The sequence below is a fragment of the Sus scrofa genome, chromosome 14 (genome assembly GCF_000003025.6).
Source record: "Sus scrofa isolate TJ Tabasco breed Duroc chromosome 14, Sscrofa11.1, whole genome shotgun sequence".
Taxonomy (NCBI): Eukaryota; Metazoa; Chordata; class Mammalia; order Artiodactyla; family Suidae; genus Sus; species Sus scrofa.
Window position 1 is genome coordinate 6,963,718 of NC_010456.5, and position 16,542 is coordinate 6,980,259.

The 16,542-nt window shown below is 56.1% G+C and overlaps 1 protein-coding gene and 1 long non-coding RNA gene across 7 annotated transcripts in view; one reads left to right on the top strand and one right to left on the bottom strand.

Moving 5' to 3' along the window:
* The window catches only part of PEBP4 (phosphatidylethanolamine binding protein 4), a 206,395-nt gene continuing 192,996 nt past the window's right edge, over window positions 3,144–16,542 (bottom strand). For 2 of the 6 annotated variants that reach the window (XM_021072043.1, XM_021072044.1), the window contains exons 6-7: window positions 14,369–14,482; window positions 3,156–3,429 (exon numbers count right to left, since the gene is read on the bottom strand). In XM_021072043.1, the coding sequence (XP_020927702.1) occupies window positions 3,278–3,429; window positions 14,369–14,482 (266 nt within the window). In that variant the 3' untranslated portion in view covers window positions 3,156–3,277. 6 annotated transcript variants of the gene reach the window in all.
* Window positions 3,436–11,823, top strand: LOC110256619. The gene is made up of 3 exons (XR_002338377.1): window positions 3,436–3,943; window positions 9,192–9,287; window positions 9,601–11,823. It is a non-coding gene; the product is annotated as an uncharacterized LOC110256619 (long non-coding RNA).

Genomic DNA, 16,542 nt, shown 5'->3' on the forward strand with positions numbered 1-16,542 from the left:
CATGAGGACACAGGTTCGATCTGGCGTGGCTGTGGCTCTGGTGTAGACCAGTGGCTACAGCTCCAATGCGATGCCTAGCCTGGGAACCCCCGTATGCTGTGGGTGTGGCCCTAAAAAGACAAAAAAAATTTACACCACCTTGTGCATCTAGCAGGCTTTCTTCCTATCTCCGGGGTGCTCAGCTGGAACCCCTGAACCCACCACCACCACCACCACCACCGGGATATCTCATCCGTCATCGTTTGCTATGTCTCTCCCTCCTTTTCCATCTCTCTTTCAGCAGTTATTACACAGGCAACATTCTGGGAGGGAGAGGGGGTGATTCAAAGGATCGAGGGTGCTCAACTGTAGGGGTATTTGCCTTGCACAGGTAAAGGGGGTGGTAGTGGCCTTGAACTGGGCCAGGTCATTGCTGGGAGTGTCCAGGAGTTGGCCTTCCCTACAAATCACACTTGGTCTAGAATAGTGGAAGCTGCGGGAGGGAAGATGTTTGGGGGAGACAACCTCTCCCCCCCTTAAGTTCCTTTGGAACTTCCAGACTTCCTTCTTGGCCCACCCAACTTCTAACTAAACAGAAGTTCTGGCCTTTGTTTTATGTAGCCCGGAGAGTAAAATTAGAGTACTGTTTACCTCTGAGTATTAAGGGTGGGAAGGCTTGAGTTAACACCAGCTTCTACCATTACTAGTTACAGAACAGGGAGTAGGTTCCTTAATGTATCAGAATGTCAGTTTCCTCATCTACGAAATGAGAATCACAACACCTACGCTACTAGGTGGTTGTGACAATCAGATGAGAGACTGTGGATGAAGGCCCTGGCTGGCGGCGCAGCTGGGCAGGAATGCCCTAAATGAGATGCCACGCGTCAGGCCTTTGGTACGGTGCCTGGTATGCAGACAGTGCTCCACAAATGGCATCTGATGATGATGATGATGGTATCAGTTCTCAGTCCCTGTAAAGGAGTCACCACTATGCCCTTTCTCCTCTCTTCTGAGCTGCTTCGTTGGCCCTCTCAAAGCCATCTACCTGCTCATTGTGCGTCTCGTTGGAGGAGGCAGTGACAAGAAAAGGGGCAAGAGGCCTCAAGCCTTCTGCAGGCAGAGAGCTGAGTTGGGTGGGCTTCCCCAAGGTCTCCTGGCCTCCAGCTTTCCCCTCCTGACCACTGGGAGCTCCTTCTCTGTGGTTTCCAGGGACGCCTGGCAGTGCTGGCTTCAGCCTAGAGCCTGGGCCAGCTTTGTTCTTCTTTCACGTTTTGGGGCCAGGAAGGTGGGGGTCTCTTCAGGAGCTGAGCTAAAAGCCCAAAACACCAGGGGAAAAGAAAGGAGGGAGCGGGGAGGAAGGAAAGCAAGCCGATAATTTCCTCGAAGGATAAACATCCGATTTTTTTTTCCCTCACCCAAAATAAACATGCTAGCCACAAGGAATTAAAAGCAGAAGAGGGGAGGATGTGTCCGATTTGGGGCTGCTCTAGGAAGCTGACCTGCTATTTAGGTTGGCCTTGGGCACCCACCGGAGCTGCCAATTACACCCTGGGCCTGATGGGGTGGGGGCTGCGGGGAGAAGGGCCCAGGGAGAGGGAGGGTCACACACACCCAGAGAGTCTCATCCAGGGCTGGCTTCCATGACACTGCAACTGGACCCTTCCTTTAGCTACTTATTTTTGGGGGGGAGGGGGAGGAATCGAACTCACACCAAAGCTGTAACCAGAACTTTGGCTGCTTCTTGTGGCGCTGCTGATAAGCCTGCCTGGTGGCCTAGAAGGGTATGGGGGGAGTTCCCACCACCAGGCTGGCGTCAAAGGCCCTTCTACAGAACAAGAGCTTGGTGTCCATCGCCCAGGTAGGGAACTGAATCTGGGAGGAGGTGTGGGGGTGGGGAGGGCGCGGCATCGTCCAATTCCCAGCCTATCACCAACTCCGTCTCCCACCTCCTGGCCGTCTCCAGCTCCCACCACGGACATCTTCCCGCTCGTCACGGGTGTGCCCAGCTGGGCTGAGGGGTCGGCCCCTTGCCTTTCACTCAACGTGGGCCATGGCTCTAAGGAGGTAATAAGCCCGTGCTCAGCCCGCCCCTTTCAATGGGGAGCTCAGGCACTCTGCACGCATGAGTCACCCAGGGTGCTGAATTCCAGCCAAGGAGGGGGCAGTAATTAACTCCTGGAGGGAAACCGAGGAGAGAGGCCAGTTGAGGGGGTAGGGTTGGGGCTGAGAGGACTGGCATGGGGGTGGGGGAGCTGAGGAGCCAGGGTTTAGATTGTGGCTGCGCTGAAGATGCTCTCCTTGGTGACACCAAGGAGTTTCTTCACAGCTTTCCAAAAGCATTTGCCCCATTATACCCCTTCCCTGCTCTAATCTACTTATCAGTCCATGATTCCCCATCGCTTTCAGGGTACAATCCAAAACTTGAACGTGGCTGCCAGGCCTAGCCTGCCCTAGCCCTTGACCACCTGTTTTGGCCTTTCCTTGCCCCTGTGAGCTACAGGAGCTCTGGGTGTACTTTCTCCTTTTTGACCCCTGTCCCCATGTACGCTTAAGTCCCAGCCCACCTCTCAGCCCTGAGGTTAAACATCACATCCTCTGATAGGCCTTCCTGAGCCTCTGTCACCCCTTCACTCCCCCCGCCCCCCATCACAGAGCAGGTCCCTTTTCCACCTGCATGGCACTTGCCACATTTGGTGGAATTTTCTTGTGGTTGTTGGATGAACTTTTCCCTCCCGTATTGGACAGGAAGCTCCGTAAAGCAAGCCTCCTGTGGGCCTGCCCTGGTCTCACACACGTATCCTCAGCACCCAGCAGGAAGTCAGGCACACACCAGGTGCCCACAATGTTTGTTCAATGAATATTCGAGCTGGAAAGGACCAAGGTGAGAAACCAACTGCCCCTTACCGCTTCTTCCTCCCTCAATTTCACAACTGAGGAAGCCGAATTTTAGAGAGGGTAAGGGACTTGCTCAAGGTCGCACGGGCCCTCAGTGATGGTTCAGGGCTAGGAATCCCACCTTCTGCCTGCCCATCCATCCCACCTCCCCTGCCCGCCAACACCTGCGTTTATAGGAACGTCCCAGGCCCCAGCCCTGGACATCAACTGATTGCCTCTTCTTGGTTTTGGAAGGAGGACAGGTTCGGAAATGAAACATCTGACCAGTAAACCCTGGATGATTTTTTTTTTTTTAATTCAGAAGAGAAGGGGTTCTGTACCCAGAGGGGGCTCCATACCCAGACCGAGGGCGGTGAGCACTGTAGACACACCTGCAACGTGAAGCCTGAGGTCTGGCGGGCAGTTATCTCCGCTTGGGTTTGTCCTTGGGCTCACTACTTCCTTCCCCTGGCTGGAGCTTTTGTGAGTCCTGGTAATACTGGGTCATGAACTGGGTGCTGGCTTCAGGTTCGCTCAGGTGGAAGCGGCTCAGAAATTTGTCCATTTTCCAAGAACCTGGAAGGATAAACAGACCACAGGGAGGCAGTGAGGCCATGGACTTGAATGCTGGCAGTGGCCTGAGAGGGAGGCCAGCTGTGGGGAGGGGAGATGGGAGGTGATAACCTTGGCAGCAGGGGTCTGAGGGCAGCAGGGGCCCAGGGGCAGCCTCTGGATGTCAGCAGGATCCAGGAAAGATGCTTCCCAGGGGACAAGGGAGACTGAACCTGGACAGTCTTTGGTCTCTTTCCCCAGGCCTTTATTTGACTTGACTCTGCCTTCTCATTCATATGCAGAAGGGAAAGGCCTGGTCAGGTGGGCTACCCACTTCCTCCACCCAACCCTCTCTTCCTGCAGGCTCTCCCGACCCCGTGACTACGGCCCGAATGCTTCTTTTCTTCATACCCGGTCACCCTGAGATTGGCAGAAGTGTCTATGCCATTCTTCCAATCTCCTCCCCAGAACCCTGACCACCTCCTCCGGGGTCCAGGAGATGTGGTGTGACAGGGTTCCTTCCTCAGCTGTGGCAGAGGTGAGGGGCAGGGCACACGGCCAGGCCGCTTCCCCCCACCCAGAGGACCTGGATCCTGGAGGGGAGCAACTGTGGGTGAGATGACCCCAGCCTGGATGCCGGGGATGTCCAGTGGGGGCCCAGGGCAGAGGGGCCTCCTTAGGGGAGCAGAGACAGGGGTGGGGGGGAGGTGCACCTTCTGGGACAAGTGTGAACAGGCCTAGCAGCAGGGCAAGGAGGGCACGGCCCCGGGCACTGGGGAGGGCACTGGGGAGCGATCGAGGGAAGTGGTCAGAGGTATATTCCCACGCTCTTGTTTCCCAAACTTTGGGCCTCAGGCACCCTTGGTGGATGGCTGCCAGATAAAACACAGGTTGCCCAGTTCAATTTGAATTTCAGAGAAACAACGCATAATCTAATAGTGTTATGTCCCACAAATTCATGACCATATTTATACTAAATAGTTATTCCTTGTTTCTCTGAAATTCCAATTGAACTGGGCATCCTGTATTGAATGAATGAATGAATGAATCAGTTCCCTCTCTCTTGCTAAATCTAGTAGCCTTCTCTGGGTGAAAGAAGTACTGGGGGAAGACCCTGCCCAGAGCAGAGCTGGACAGTGGCCATATATCCCAAACCAGTGGAAAGCAGTCACCTATAACACCGGAGGATGAGGTGAGGGCTGGGGGCCTAGAATTCCTCCCTGAGCCGCCCCCCTTTGCCCCCCTGTAGCCCTTGGTTGGCACCCACCTTCCTTTTTAACAATGAATAAAGTAAATTCCCTCTACCTCCCCCCACCCTGGCTGTTTGCATTTCAAAGATATTCTCAAGGAGAGGACTTTTTAATCCAAAGAAACAAAACAATGACAATGCAAATAATAATGATGGTCATAGTAACAGCTGTGATATCGACGACGTAGTGCTTCCTTTGCGCCAAGTATAGTTCTAGAAACTCCACACACAATCACTTAATCCTCACAAGGGGAGACGGTTTTTATTCCTTGTGCACAGATGGTGTGATGGGGTCACAAGACCAGGTTCTGGTGAGGAAGCTTTTTAGGGGCAGGGATGGGGGAAAGGGCCTCTACCGGTCCCCTCAAGTCTTATCTGGCTCCGTGACTGTGTATTCAAACGAAGCCTTTGCGGGCTAGGAAACCGGAGCTTCAGGAGTTCTCTTGGGGGAAGGGCAGCAGGGGCTGGGCTGCTGCTGGGCGGTGTGACTCACCACTGGGGGTCTTCCACGAGGATGTGAGGGAGGAGGGAGCAGCTACTGGCCTGGCTGTTGCTTCTGCACCCAGGGAGCCTGGCTGGCTGGAAAAGAACGACCCGGGAAAGTGGGCGCATATGCGTGTGTGTGCGCACATGTGTGCATACTTGTATGTTTGCATGCGTGTGTGTGTGTGTGCGTGTGTGTGTGTTTGCATGTGTGTGCCAGGAAAAGGGCTCGTGGATGAACTGGTGTGTGGCAGGCACGGGGACAAGGGGGCCTTCCCCACGGAGCAGGGCAGGAAGGAACCTGGTGGCAGGGAGGGAATTGAAACCCATCACGAGGTCAGGGCAAGTTGGCGGAAAGAAATCCCCTGCGCCCAGGGAGACCTGCTCCCCTCTCCCAGCAGTCTGCTCTCTTGATTGAGCCCGGAGCGCCCTGGGGCCCTTGCCGCTCCTTCTGGGTCCCATTTCCGACAACCCTGCGGTTCCTGGGCTTGTGGGGCAGCTCCTCAAACCAACCCCATCCCTCGGGAGAGCGGGCACAGTGCTGCCTGCTGCTGCCTCCGCGGCCTCCTCCCCTGGCTTGGCCGTGACTCCTTACACCTCCGTTTCCTGCCACAGAGGGCGGGAGGAACTGACCCAGTGCAAGTTCTAGAGGGAAGAAGGGTGAGTCAGGCCCTGAGGGGTGTGTAGGGAGAGACAGGAGCTTGAAGGCTGTGGCTTCTGTGGTCACCGAACGGAGGAAAGCCCCATCCTGTATGGCATTGCCTGGTTCCCTGAGCTGCAGGGAGGCTGGACCGCTCAGGAAGAGGGCTGCGCTGCAGTCTGTGCCCTGGCCACTCCCCTTGTGCCCTGGACCCGCCTAGGATGGGCTCTCCCTGGGATGAGGACAGGGGTGGGGAGTGTGCTTCAAACGCCTCCGTGGCAGGAGCCCCCTTGGCTGCAGGGAGAAAAGAGGGGGGTGTCTCCTGTGCCAGCAGCTTCAACCCAGAGACCTGGTCGACCCTGGGGTGGAGCTGCCTCATAGGATGTGCAGGTTGGCTCCTGCACAACTCTAGGGGGTGCCATTTCCATCCAGCAAATCCTACACAAAAGCTAGTCTCTCACTTACTGCCCAGTGCGGATGGGGAAGCTGTTAGCCATGAGAGATGTCAGATATTAGAGGAATTCCAGACATGGGCCAGGAGGCGGGCAGTGGGGAGAGTTAGGTCACTTCATCTAAAGCCGCTTTGAGGGGGCATTCTGAACCCCATCTTTGCTAGATCCTGGGAGGGGGTGAACGACCCTGTCTTCAACAACTGAGAGAGAGGGTCTAAGCTTTACAGATACTTATCCTCTGAGTCCCAGGGACCACAAGGCTGGAATGTTTGGGAATGGCCCTGAGATAGGTCCCTGCGGGTCCGTCTCTTCATTTCCAGCCTCCCGATCTGTGCGGCTGGCTTGGGAGTGGTTCATCACATGGGAGGGACTACCCCTCAGGCCTGTCAGGGATAAAAGGCATCCACGAGTCTGAGAAAGTTCTACGCTACCTGGTCTAGCTCTCCTCTGCCCCCAAACCCTGCAGGACTCTGGAGAATGAGGTAGACAGCACCGTGGCTGGAACTCAGAAGCTCTGAGCTGTAGGGAACCTTGGGCCAGGGGATCCAGGCCTCCCAACACTGACAGTTGCCTCTGGGGTCTGCCAGGTGGAGGAGAGGGTTGCTTTATCCAGGCCCTACTCTTGTCCTCAATGAGTCTGTAATATTAGACGATGAACACTGGACCAATAACAAGATGGGCCTTCACAGGGTGGCCTCGGCCAGCAGTGCAGTTTGCAGCCCCTGCAGATGAGGGCCCATCCCTAGCAGTGGCCCTGAAGTCTCTCCAGCAGGGCGGCTCCTGAGATTCCCAACAGCATAGGACGGCATTCCGTGTGTGTCCTGGCTCCCACCTGACCCATCATTTGGTCCTCAGTGTTCCCTCTCCCTGGGAGGGAGGCCCGTTCAGGTAGGCAGGATTCTGAGCTTTGGGGTGAGTCCTTCAGCCTCTGCTGGGACCCACGGCGCCCTGCTCAGAGCTGCCCGCCATCCCAGATCAGTGAGTGGCGTCTAATCAAGGCGGTCACCCTCTTCCCTGGCCTTTCCCTGCCTTCCCCCTGTGCAGGGGCACTGGTGCTTCCTGTCAGGGGACAGTGGCCGTGAAGAAAAGACAAAAGTTGAACGCCAGACTAATAAGTGCCCCACTGAGTGCCCGGCTCAGGTCTGTAATTTGTCTGGCTCTTCGTGGGGCTGGCTGCGGTGATGGGAGCGCTGATGCCTTTCTGCTGAGATTAATGATGTCCTGGCAGTGGTGGGCGGGAGGCCTGGGCTTTTTATTTTTTGTGCCATTAAATGACATCCAGAGACTTCCACTCAGGAGCCGAAAAGCCCTCGTTCCATCACATCCAATTACTCCTGCAGAATATTTGCTGAGTGGCTGATCCTGCTGTCGTGAGAGGCTTGGGGCAGAGGGGACCACTCTGACTTTGGAGGGAGTGAGAGGGCAGGCTGCCAGGGGGAGTTTCCAAGGTGGAGAGGGGTAACTCCCCACTCCTCTGGAGAGGAGAACCTAGGAGAGCTGGAGAGCAGAAGTGCAATTCCTAATTATCCAGTAAGTGGATCGCCCAGGCCTCCTCCCTCTGACCTGTGGCCAGGGGCGAGGAGGGGGAGTGGGTGGAGAAGGGAAGAGAGGAGACTCAAACTGTCCATTTAGCCTCCGGTCATCAATTCCAACATTTGGTGGTGGTGATGGCTGGCGGGAGTTCCAGGTGAAATTTGGGGATTATCTGCGGTTTCCTGATGATCTGTTCACTATAGCTTTGGACAGCTGGTGTGTGGCTCAACTGAGGCGTGTTCTGGAAGAGGGCTGGGGCCCATGGAGACAGCAGGCAGTGCCTAGCCAGGGCGCCTGTCTGAGAGCTGCCCAGGGTGGCCCCATCTGGGCTGCTGCCAGGCCCCCAGTCCTACCAGCTCTGCCAGGTGGGTGGGGCCCTTCGGAGGCAGAAGAGGGCGGCCTGACACAAGCCCACACAGTGACTCAGGGGCTGGGCCCCGGGGCTTCTGGGGTCTGGCCAGGTGAACCACCATGGGAGGTCATGGGCGGTGGGGGAGGGGCTGTATGTGTTTATGTCTGTCTGTGAGTGTTTGGGCTGCTCTCCAGGCAGGGCCCCTTTCCCGGCCTCCTGGCCTGCACTGTACCACCACCAGGCCTGGTGGAACTCCTCCCAGCTTTGGTCCCTCCTCGCTGAGGCCTCTGACTGTTGATGCTGCTTGGAGCTCTGCTGCCTTCATGCCCTTGGCCTGTGCTTTCAAACTTTTCCCCACAGCACCCCTTATCTCAGTCACCCACGGTGCCCTGCAGGCCTTCAGATGCCACAAGCAAGACTTAAACCCCACTGTGTGGCAAGCTTCTGTCCCTTTCTTCTCTCTGACCCTTGTGGGTGGATGGCTCAGTTCAGTTGCCTGTGGTGCTGGGGAGTGGATTCTGGTTGGCTGGTCCAGAGCCCAGGGACCCTTCTCCGCCTATTCTGTCCCATTGTTCAGGGAGCAGTCTCTCTGCAATTCCCCAAGGCCACCCTGGTAAGGCGGGAATGAGCCTGGCATGGCCTGTTACCTCCTTGGCGTGGCCGCGTGGTTCTGGGCTCACTCACAGCCTCGGAGAGGCTTCTGGAGAGAGCTGTGGCAGAGAGGGGATTCCACTGGATCACCCTCAGGGGGCGTGAGGCCGGCTGCTGACACCCCTGGGCGAGGTGGCTGAGATGTGGCATGGCACAGACCATAGCTCCCAGTAGTTGCAGTCTCCATGCAGCGGTTGGCCACCCCTCCAGGGGAGGGGTATGTAGGTGCATCGCCTTGGGCAGCTGCTGCTGCTGGCAAGGGACGTTCAGGGCAGCAGCATGGCTTTGTTCTTTCTCTGTCCCCACACCAGGTCCCAGAAGTCTGTTGGTCTGGGTTGGGGGAGAGGGAATGTGGGTGAACTGGTGACAGTTGCAAAGAGCCTTGTCCTGGAAAGCTGAAGCAAATGAACTTGCTGTTAATTGCAGACCCTTGATCAACCAAACCACTTGCTGTTCTGTGCTCTGGTTTCCTTCTTTGCCTGGAGGAATGCTGGCCACTGTCCGGTCCCCCCACATGGTCAGGTGGGTGGGTGAGGGGTAGGCTGGGGAGGGACAGGGCATGCTGGCAGAGAGGCTGGGTATGTGTGGCCCTGCCAGCCTCGCAGTAGGACAGGGAAAGTGGGGACAGGGAAGCGGCTGTCTTTGTAGGTGTTAAAGGAAACTGACCACAAGGCGTATTTGTGTTTGTGACTTGGTGGTGTGAGAATGTGCAGATCTGTGTGTGTGTGTGTGTGTGCGTGCGTGCGCATGTGTGTGACTGGCTTGTAAATGGGCATAGATGGGTGTGTCCCCTAAACAAGTACACTCATTGATTCAAAATCCACAATAACCCCAGGGTCAGGCGACAAAAAGGAAATCTAAGACAGAGCTGAGCTTTCCCTCCAGAGAGCTTTAATCTCGAGGTGGAAGTGGGATCCAGGCAAGAGGAGAACGAAGGAAACACAGAAGACGTACAAGCAGGTGAAAGGAGTGCCTATGGGAGGAGCAGGAGGGGCCGGTGAGTCGGCTCACAGAGAGGACAGCCCTGCGGGGTAGTCTGGAAAAGTGCCAGGGACTGGTGTCCTGGAGCTGGGAAGGTGCCCTGGTTTGGAGGACGGGGGAGACAGTCTGTCCAGATGGGCAGGCAGAGGTGAATCGAATCAGGCGTCAGGTGAGGTGGTGGGCAGGTCGGTGGGAGCGAAGAAGCGGGGGTGAGTGGGTGTTCTGGCAGGGTGTGGCACAGGAGGGTGTGACCCAGCAGGGCCTCTCCATGCACTCAGCTGCTTCCCCCAGACCCAGAGGTCGTGACTCCCAGATGAACCCATAGGCCAGACTCTGGGCTTTGCATGGTGGGTAGGAGGGTGGGGATTAGAGCTGGGGGAGGGGAGTTCACTTGGAGGCTGAGGGTGGAAGTCTGGTGTATTTCAGGCCCAAGATCATGCCAGCTCCAAATTTGGGAAGGTGAGATGTGGCCTTTGTGACACCTGTCAGGGAGACTGGGCCAGCCCTTGTCAGAGGGCAGCAGTGCAGGCCCAGTGGGCTCAGTGTTCTCTGCCACGTGGGATGTGGTCATGCCTCAGCTTCCCCCTCCACTCTCTCCATCAGCTCTTAGTACCCGCAGAGCTACCCGGATGACTCCACACATCCATGGAATTGACTCACTTTTGTACCCACAGCACCGAAAGTGGGGCCTCAAGCACACTTAACACCAAGCGGCATCTGAGTGAACGCACAGGGTATTCGTGAATCGTGCCAAGCGTGCCGGGGAAGTGGCCCCAGGAAGAAAGGCAGGAGGCCTGAACCTATAAACCAGAGTCACGTAGCTCCATGTCCCCTTCCAAGGCCCCTGCTGTGATCCTGGGGGTCCTGTATCTGATGGAAGGGCTCCTCTCAGAAGCATGTGGGGTTGGCGGGAATCACGTCCCAATTTGTCTGGCGGAACTCGCTGGTGGGAGAGCAGTGAGCTGGGTCACTCAGCGATGGACCAGCTAATCCAACTCCTTGTCTTGAAGATGGAGAAACTGAGGCCCAAGGATATGAAGTGGCTTGTCCAAGGTCACACCACGAGAGTTTGGACGTCAAAACCTCCCATTTGCTGACCCCCTGAATGTCGTCCTGGGGTCGCAGGACAACGAGGAAGCCTCAAGAGGGTTTTGGTCCCTGGCTCTGAGCAATGCCACCCACCTCCACCTCAACCCCCAACACAGTCCTACAGACTCAACAAGAATACTTTTATGCTCCCTGGGAGTTGTCTTGCATCACAGTGAATTAAGGATCTGGCGTTGTCACTGCTGCTGTTAGGTCACTGTTGTGGTGCAGGTTTGATCCCTGGCCTGGGAACTAAACATGCCACAGGTGTGGACCCCCCCAAAAAATAAATTAAAAAACCCCCAAATAAAACAAAGCAAAAAAGAATAATCTTATGCGCCCTTCTCATCTTAAACTTGTCATTCACAATTAAGTCCCAGAGAGAGAAGCGACTCCACAGGGCTGGGTCAGGTTAACCCTCCTGTGTGCCCTTCTACCTGGGCTCCTGCATCCTGACCTTTCCCCTCCAACATCTGGACACGGTCCCCTGCCCCACCCCCCCTCCATCTAGGGGACACAGAACCAGGGCTGGCTGTGTCACACATATCCTAAGACTCCCCACCACCTTCCATGGAAAGAAAACTAGATCAAAGTGAGCCCCAGGGCACATGTTCACCGGCAGGGCTCCTCATCCTGGCCTCCTGAGGGCTATACACTGCGGGTGCGTCTAAGCCCGCCAGGCCTTTGGGGTTCCAGTGCTGTGCGCAGCTGCCTCTGTTTTCACCGTCACCTTGGATTCTACCACGCCACACATCTCTAGGCCTCTGATGGCCTCCTGCCTTCTCGCTCTGGTCCATCCTGCCCACCACTCCAGAGCAGTCATTTCTGAAGAGTGGCTTTTGTGTGTTACTTCCGCTGTGGCCAATCTCTAACAGCTCTCCACGGCACCCGCCAAAGTCATGCCTCTGCCGGGCTCTCGAGACCCTCCACAACCTTCTCCCACTTTCTCCTTTCATTGCCATCACCGGGGGCCTCCTTCTCACTTTTTTTTTTTTTTTTTTTTTTTTTTTTTGTCTGCACCCATGGCATGCAGAAGTTCCCTGGGCCAGGGATCTAACCAACTCCCGCCACAGCAGGGCCCCTGCCACAGCAGTGACATTGCCAGATCCTTAACTGCTAGGGCCCCAGGGAACTTCTCACTTAAAACAAACAAACAAACAAACAAAAAAAAACCAACAAAAACACTGCATCTTTGGTTTCTCCAGCTCAGAACTCCCTGTTTCTTCCACTCAAGGATTTAACTCTTCCTTCTCCAGGGCCTGGTGGTCCATGCCTGCCTCTTCCAAGCAGCTCCAGAACCATATGGGTTTGTAGATCATCTAAATTCAACTCCTCCTTTTCCAGATGAGGCCCAGAGACGTTAGGTGACTTGCCCCAAAGTCAAATCAGTAGCTAGAGACTGGACATCAACATTTCCTCCCTCTGCAGCAAAACTCCTTTCACCCTTCCTGGCTGAAGAGGGTGTCCTCCTGGGGGGAAGGGGATCCTGGGAAGGGGCAGGACTGTCCCTCAGTCCACATGGTCTCCACTTGTCCTTACAGACAGAAGCACACCATTAAGTGCTTAATTATATGTTGCTCTGCATCGTTCTTTAAGTGTTTCCAAAGTCGACTGTAAGCCTCTTGAGGGCTGGATTGAGACCTGGATGGTGGCCTCTCTGAAGCCACACTCCAAGGGCGTGTGGAAGGCGTCCAGGATGGGACTGGACCCCGGCTGGAGCTTTCATCTGGGAGAATAATTTTACTGTCTGCTTTTCTGGAAGCAAACAAAATAGCATGGAAGTCAAAGGAACTCTGCCTGGGGGCAAGTCCAATTCCTAAGTTTTCACATAGATGGAAGAAGGCATGGTGGTGGTGGTGGTGGTGGGGTGCTGGCAAAGATCCAAAGGGACTAATAATGGGTTTCAGCTTCCAGAGGTTTCCAGCTTCCTCGCTGCTGCCAGTATCATAGGAAAGGCACCCAGACCACTGTGCTTTCTGGAGGATGAGCTGTGGCAGGGTGAGAACAGGGCTTCAGGGCAAGTGCCTCTCTTCCTCCTTTGCCCCTTTCACTGCTCCTCCCCGTCGCCTAATGCTTCTTCCCCCCCCCCCCCCCGTCCCACCCTCGGAAAGCACTTGACCCTGAGGGAGGCCTCTGCAGGGGGTTGTTTGGGCGCCAATCCTACCCAGGCCTTGGTGTTGGGGCCCTGATGCTTAGCGTGGGGCTCCGAGGCCCTGCCTTACTCTATGCGACTCTCATATGTGGTGAAACATCGTAGGCCGAGGAGCTGGTTTCCAGCTCCAAGAAATCGCAGTGCCTGGACAGTGGAAGGTGCTTTGTGGTGAGACGGGGACCCAGAGAACTGGGGAAACTGATCTTGGCTTGGGCAGGACATCTTTTTCTTTCCCTTCTTTCTCTGTCTCCAAGCTTGAAAGTGTGTCTTTGGCAAAGCCGTTCAGACTGATTTCCAGATTGGCAAGGTGCGGGGGGCACCTGGGGAAGGTTTACCAGTGGAAAGGTTGCACCAGCTCCCTTTCCAGGGCAGCCCAGGGCCTTCTGTGATTGGCGGCCTCCGCTCAGCACATCTGAAGGGCCCCGTGCGCCCCTCCTCTCCTCTGGGGCCCGGGGCAGTAGTCTTGTAACAATACCTTCTCCAGCTTCCCAGTGGGTGGAGGTTGGTTAGGGTCACTGGGTGAGAGGAAATGGCTGATGACACCCACCCACCCACTCACCCTCCCGTCAGCCTTGGGGATGTGCTCTTTGTGCTCCTGAGTTGGCATGTGCGCATCCCACGTGACCTTCCCTTCCCTACCACGGGGAGGTGAGAGAGCGCACAGGGATTGTTTTATTCCCCCTTTTCCTAGAGGGAAACCTTAAGGCTCAGCAAGGGGACGTGGCACACACGGGTCATGTAACTTGCTGTGGCATCGCAGTGGCCAGGTGCCTGTGGTGTTCCAGCTCCCCAGCTCTCGGGGGAGGAAGACCAAGGCCAAGCAGGCTGGGTGAGCCATTAGGAGGCTGCGGGGAATGGGTCCTCTACAGGGTAGCGGGGGCTCAGCCAGGGAAGTCTTTGCCCCACCACTGAGATGGCACCAGGCAGAGAGCGCAATTAATGACCAATGAAGACAGACTGGCAAGGTGGCATTCCAGGGCCCTCTTGCCCAGATCAGACTCAATTACAGGGTACAATTACCTGCAAAAGCGCCGTGGGGTAGCTGCCTGCACATGCCATCTGAAGCTACCCAGGGAGATGCTGCTCTCTCTGGCTGCAGTTACTCCCTTTTGGGACCCTGTTGTGTAGACTTATGCACCGGCTAAAGCCACCATATTGGATGACGGGACTTGTTTTTTCCAAGGGAGACCATGTCTGTGCCAAAATTAGACGCCTCTTGGTTTAGGACACACCTCTTGGTTTATTCTCAAGAAACACCACCCTTTGACCCTGGCTTCCAAGGCTCATGGGGAAGGTGAAGGTCCTGGCTTCCCTAGGAACACACGAGGCATCCACTTTTGCATCCGCAGATTCACCCTGACATTGAAGAATGGGAAGGCCTTACCTCGAGTTTTGTTTTCTTTGGGAAGGAGAGAGATGCTCTTTTCCTGCTGAAGATAGACGAAGAACTGGTAGCGATGGAAGCCACTTTTTGGTGGTGGGGAGGGAGGCTGGTAGGCTATGGGGAGGAAAAGGAGAGAGAGTGGGCTCCTTATCCCACGTGCCGAGGGGCTCCTGGCTACTCTGGGCAGGAGGGAAAGAGAGTCATTCTTGGTCCTTTTCATGGTCCCTGCTGACCCTCCTAAAGTCCTATTGCAAACCATTAGGATTTACCTTGGGCAGGACCTCAGCTTCAGGAGCTTCATTTAAGAAGCACATAATTTTGGGTGGTGGGGGGAGGAGGAGGTGTGGGCTGGTTGAAGGTCTTGGGTGCTGGCGGGGCTCCTGGGCCTTTCTGGGCTAGCGGGTGTTGGCGTTGTCTTCTCTTTGTATTTCAGTCTATCCTGATGGATTTCCTGCCTCAAGAGAAAGCCATCTTCCTCTGTGAGTGTGTTTGGCAGGGAATTTTTATTTATTTTTTCAGCATTTCCTTATGAACTCAATCCCCAAAGAAGCCAATTTCTTGGCTGGATCCGGAGGATCTGGAAGTGGTTACGGGGGTGGGTGGGACTCGGTTCAAAGGTTTGATCATGGAAGCTGGAGGATCTGGGTGCTCGAGGCGCCGGGAGCCGCTTCCGGAGGAGAACATCCTCCTCCCTTGCAAGAGGCACCCTTTTCCGGGGGGAGAGCGGGACCTTCAGGATGCTAGGCCAAGGGCGGCCTGAGCAACCAGAGGGCAGGGAGGGGGACATCTCTCATCCTTCCCCCAAGTCCACGTGGGGCCCTGCTCCAGCTGGGCTTCCTTCCAAAAGTGTGGTGCCTCGCCCCCCTCCTCTGCCCTCTTCCTCTCCCTTTCCAGGGAGCCCCGCGTCTTCCTGGGGGTGGTGGGGATGGACTGTGTGCAAGGAGGATGCTGGTGGGAGGGGGTATGGGTACACCGTGGCCCCCTCCTGCTTCCAAACGCTGCTTGGAGCTGGGGGAGCGGTCCTCACGGCGCACTTCTGGCCACTGGGGCCTCTCGCTGCCCACAGCCAGGGGAATTCCTGACTGTTCATCTCCCCCTGGGTTTTGGGGTTGCAGATCAGGTGTGTGTGTGCACACGCATGCGCAAAATGAGAACAGTGCAGCATGTGCCAGGAGCCGTGTGAGTTTCTGTGAACCAGAGTCCGTCCACACTGGGGCGGGTGCAGGTGTTGGGGGAGCCGGTGTGCGTGTGTGCCAGGGCTGTTTTGGAAGGTCTCTGGGGAAATGTGGGTAAACTGATGCTTCTTCACAAACACTGCCAATCAGGGATGGAACTCACTGGTTCTAGGTAGCTGGGAACTTATCCTCGGGGGATGGAGGTGGAACTCCTTCTCACTAGGGCTTTGCTGAACAGGCCCCCCTCCCAACGCAGCCATGAGACGCACGAGGAGGAAGGGAAGGGGTATAATGTATGATGTGCTGCCTTCCAGGGCCAGGCCTGGCTACGTGCTCTCCCTACAGCATCTCCCTAATCCTCAGCGCGACTTGGTCAGGTGGGTGTTACCAAGGGCACCATGGCCACTTTCTGGATGAGGAACCTGAGACTCTGAGAGATTAAGTCAGGAGGACAGAGAGCTGGGGAGCTGGGATTGGAATGCAGGCCTATCTGGCGCCTGAGTCCGAGTTGCTTCATGGAACCACGATGCTTGGTTGGTTTTTCTTGCTCAGCCCTTTGCCAGAGGCCAGCTCACCACCAGAGCATTCCCTTCAAGCTGTGTGGAGGGCATGCCCTTGCGGGCGGGCGGGATCCCAGAGGGAGGGGAGGCGGGGAGCTGGTGATGAGCATGGGGGGTGGGAAGAGGAGGGCATCAGAGAAAAGAGAGGTCCATGTAGCCACATGCAACCACAGAGTGGGACTAGGGCGGGAGAACCGGAAGGGGCAGAGGGAAGGGAGCGACCCTGCCAATCCGGAAGGGGTGGGGTTGGGGCAGTTCTGGAACCAGGTTCTCTCCCAGCAGCGCCCTGCAAGTTAATGCTGGCTCCATCTCTTAATAGTTGCGTGACATGGGGCAGGTGGGTCTGTGCCACACCTTCCTTCTCTTTAAGATGGAGATAATGGAGTTCCCAGGTGGCACAGTGGGTTAAGGACCCAACATTGTCACTGCAACGGCTCGG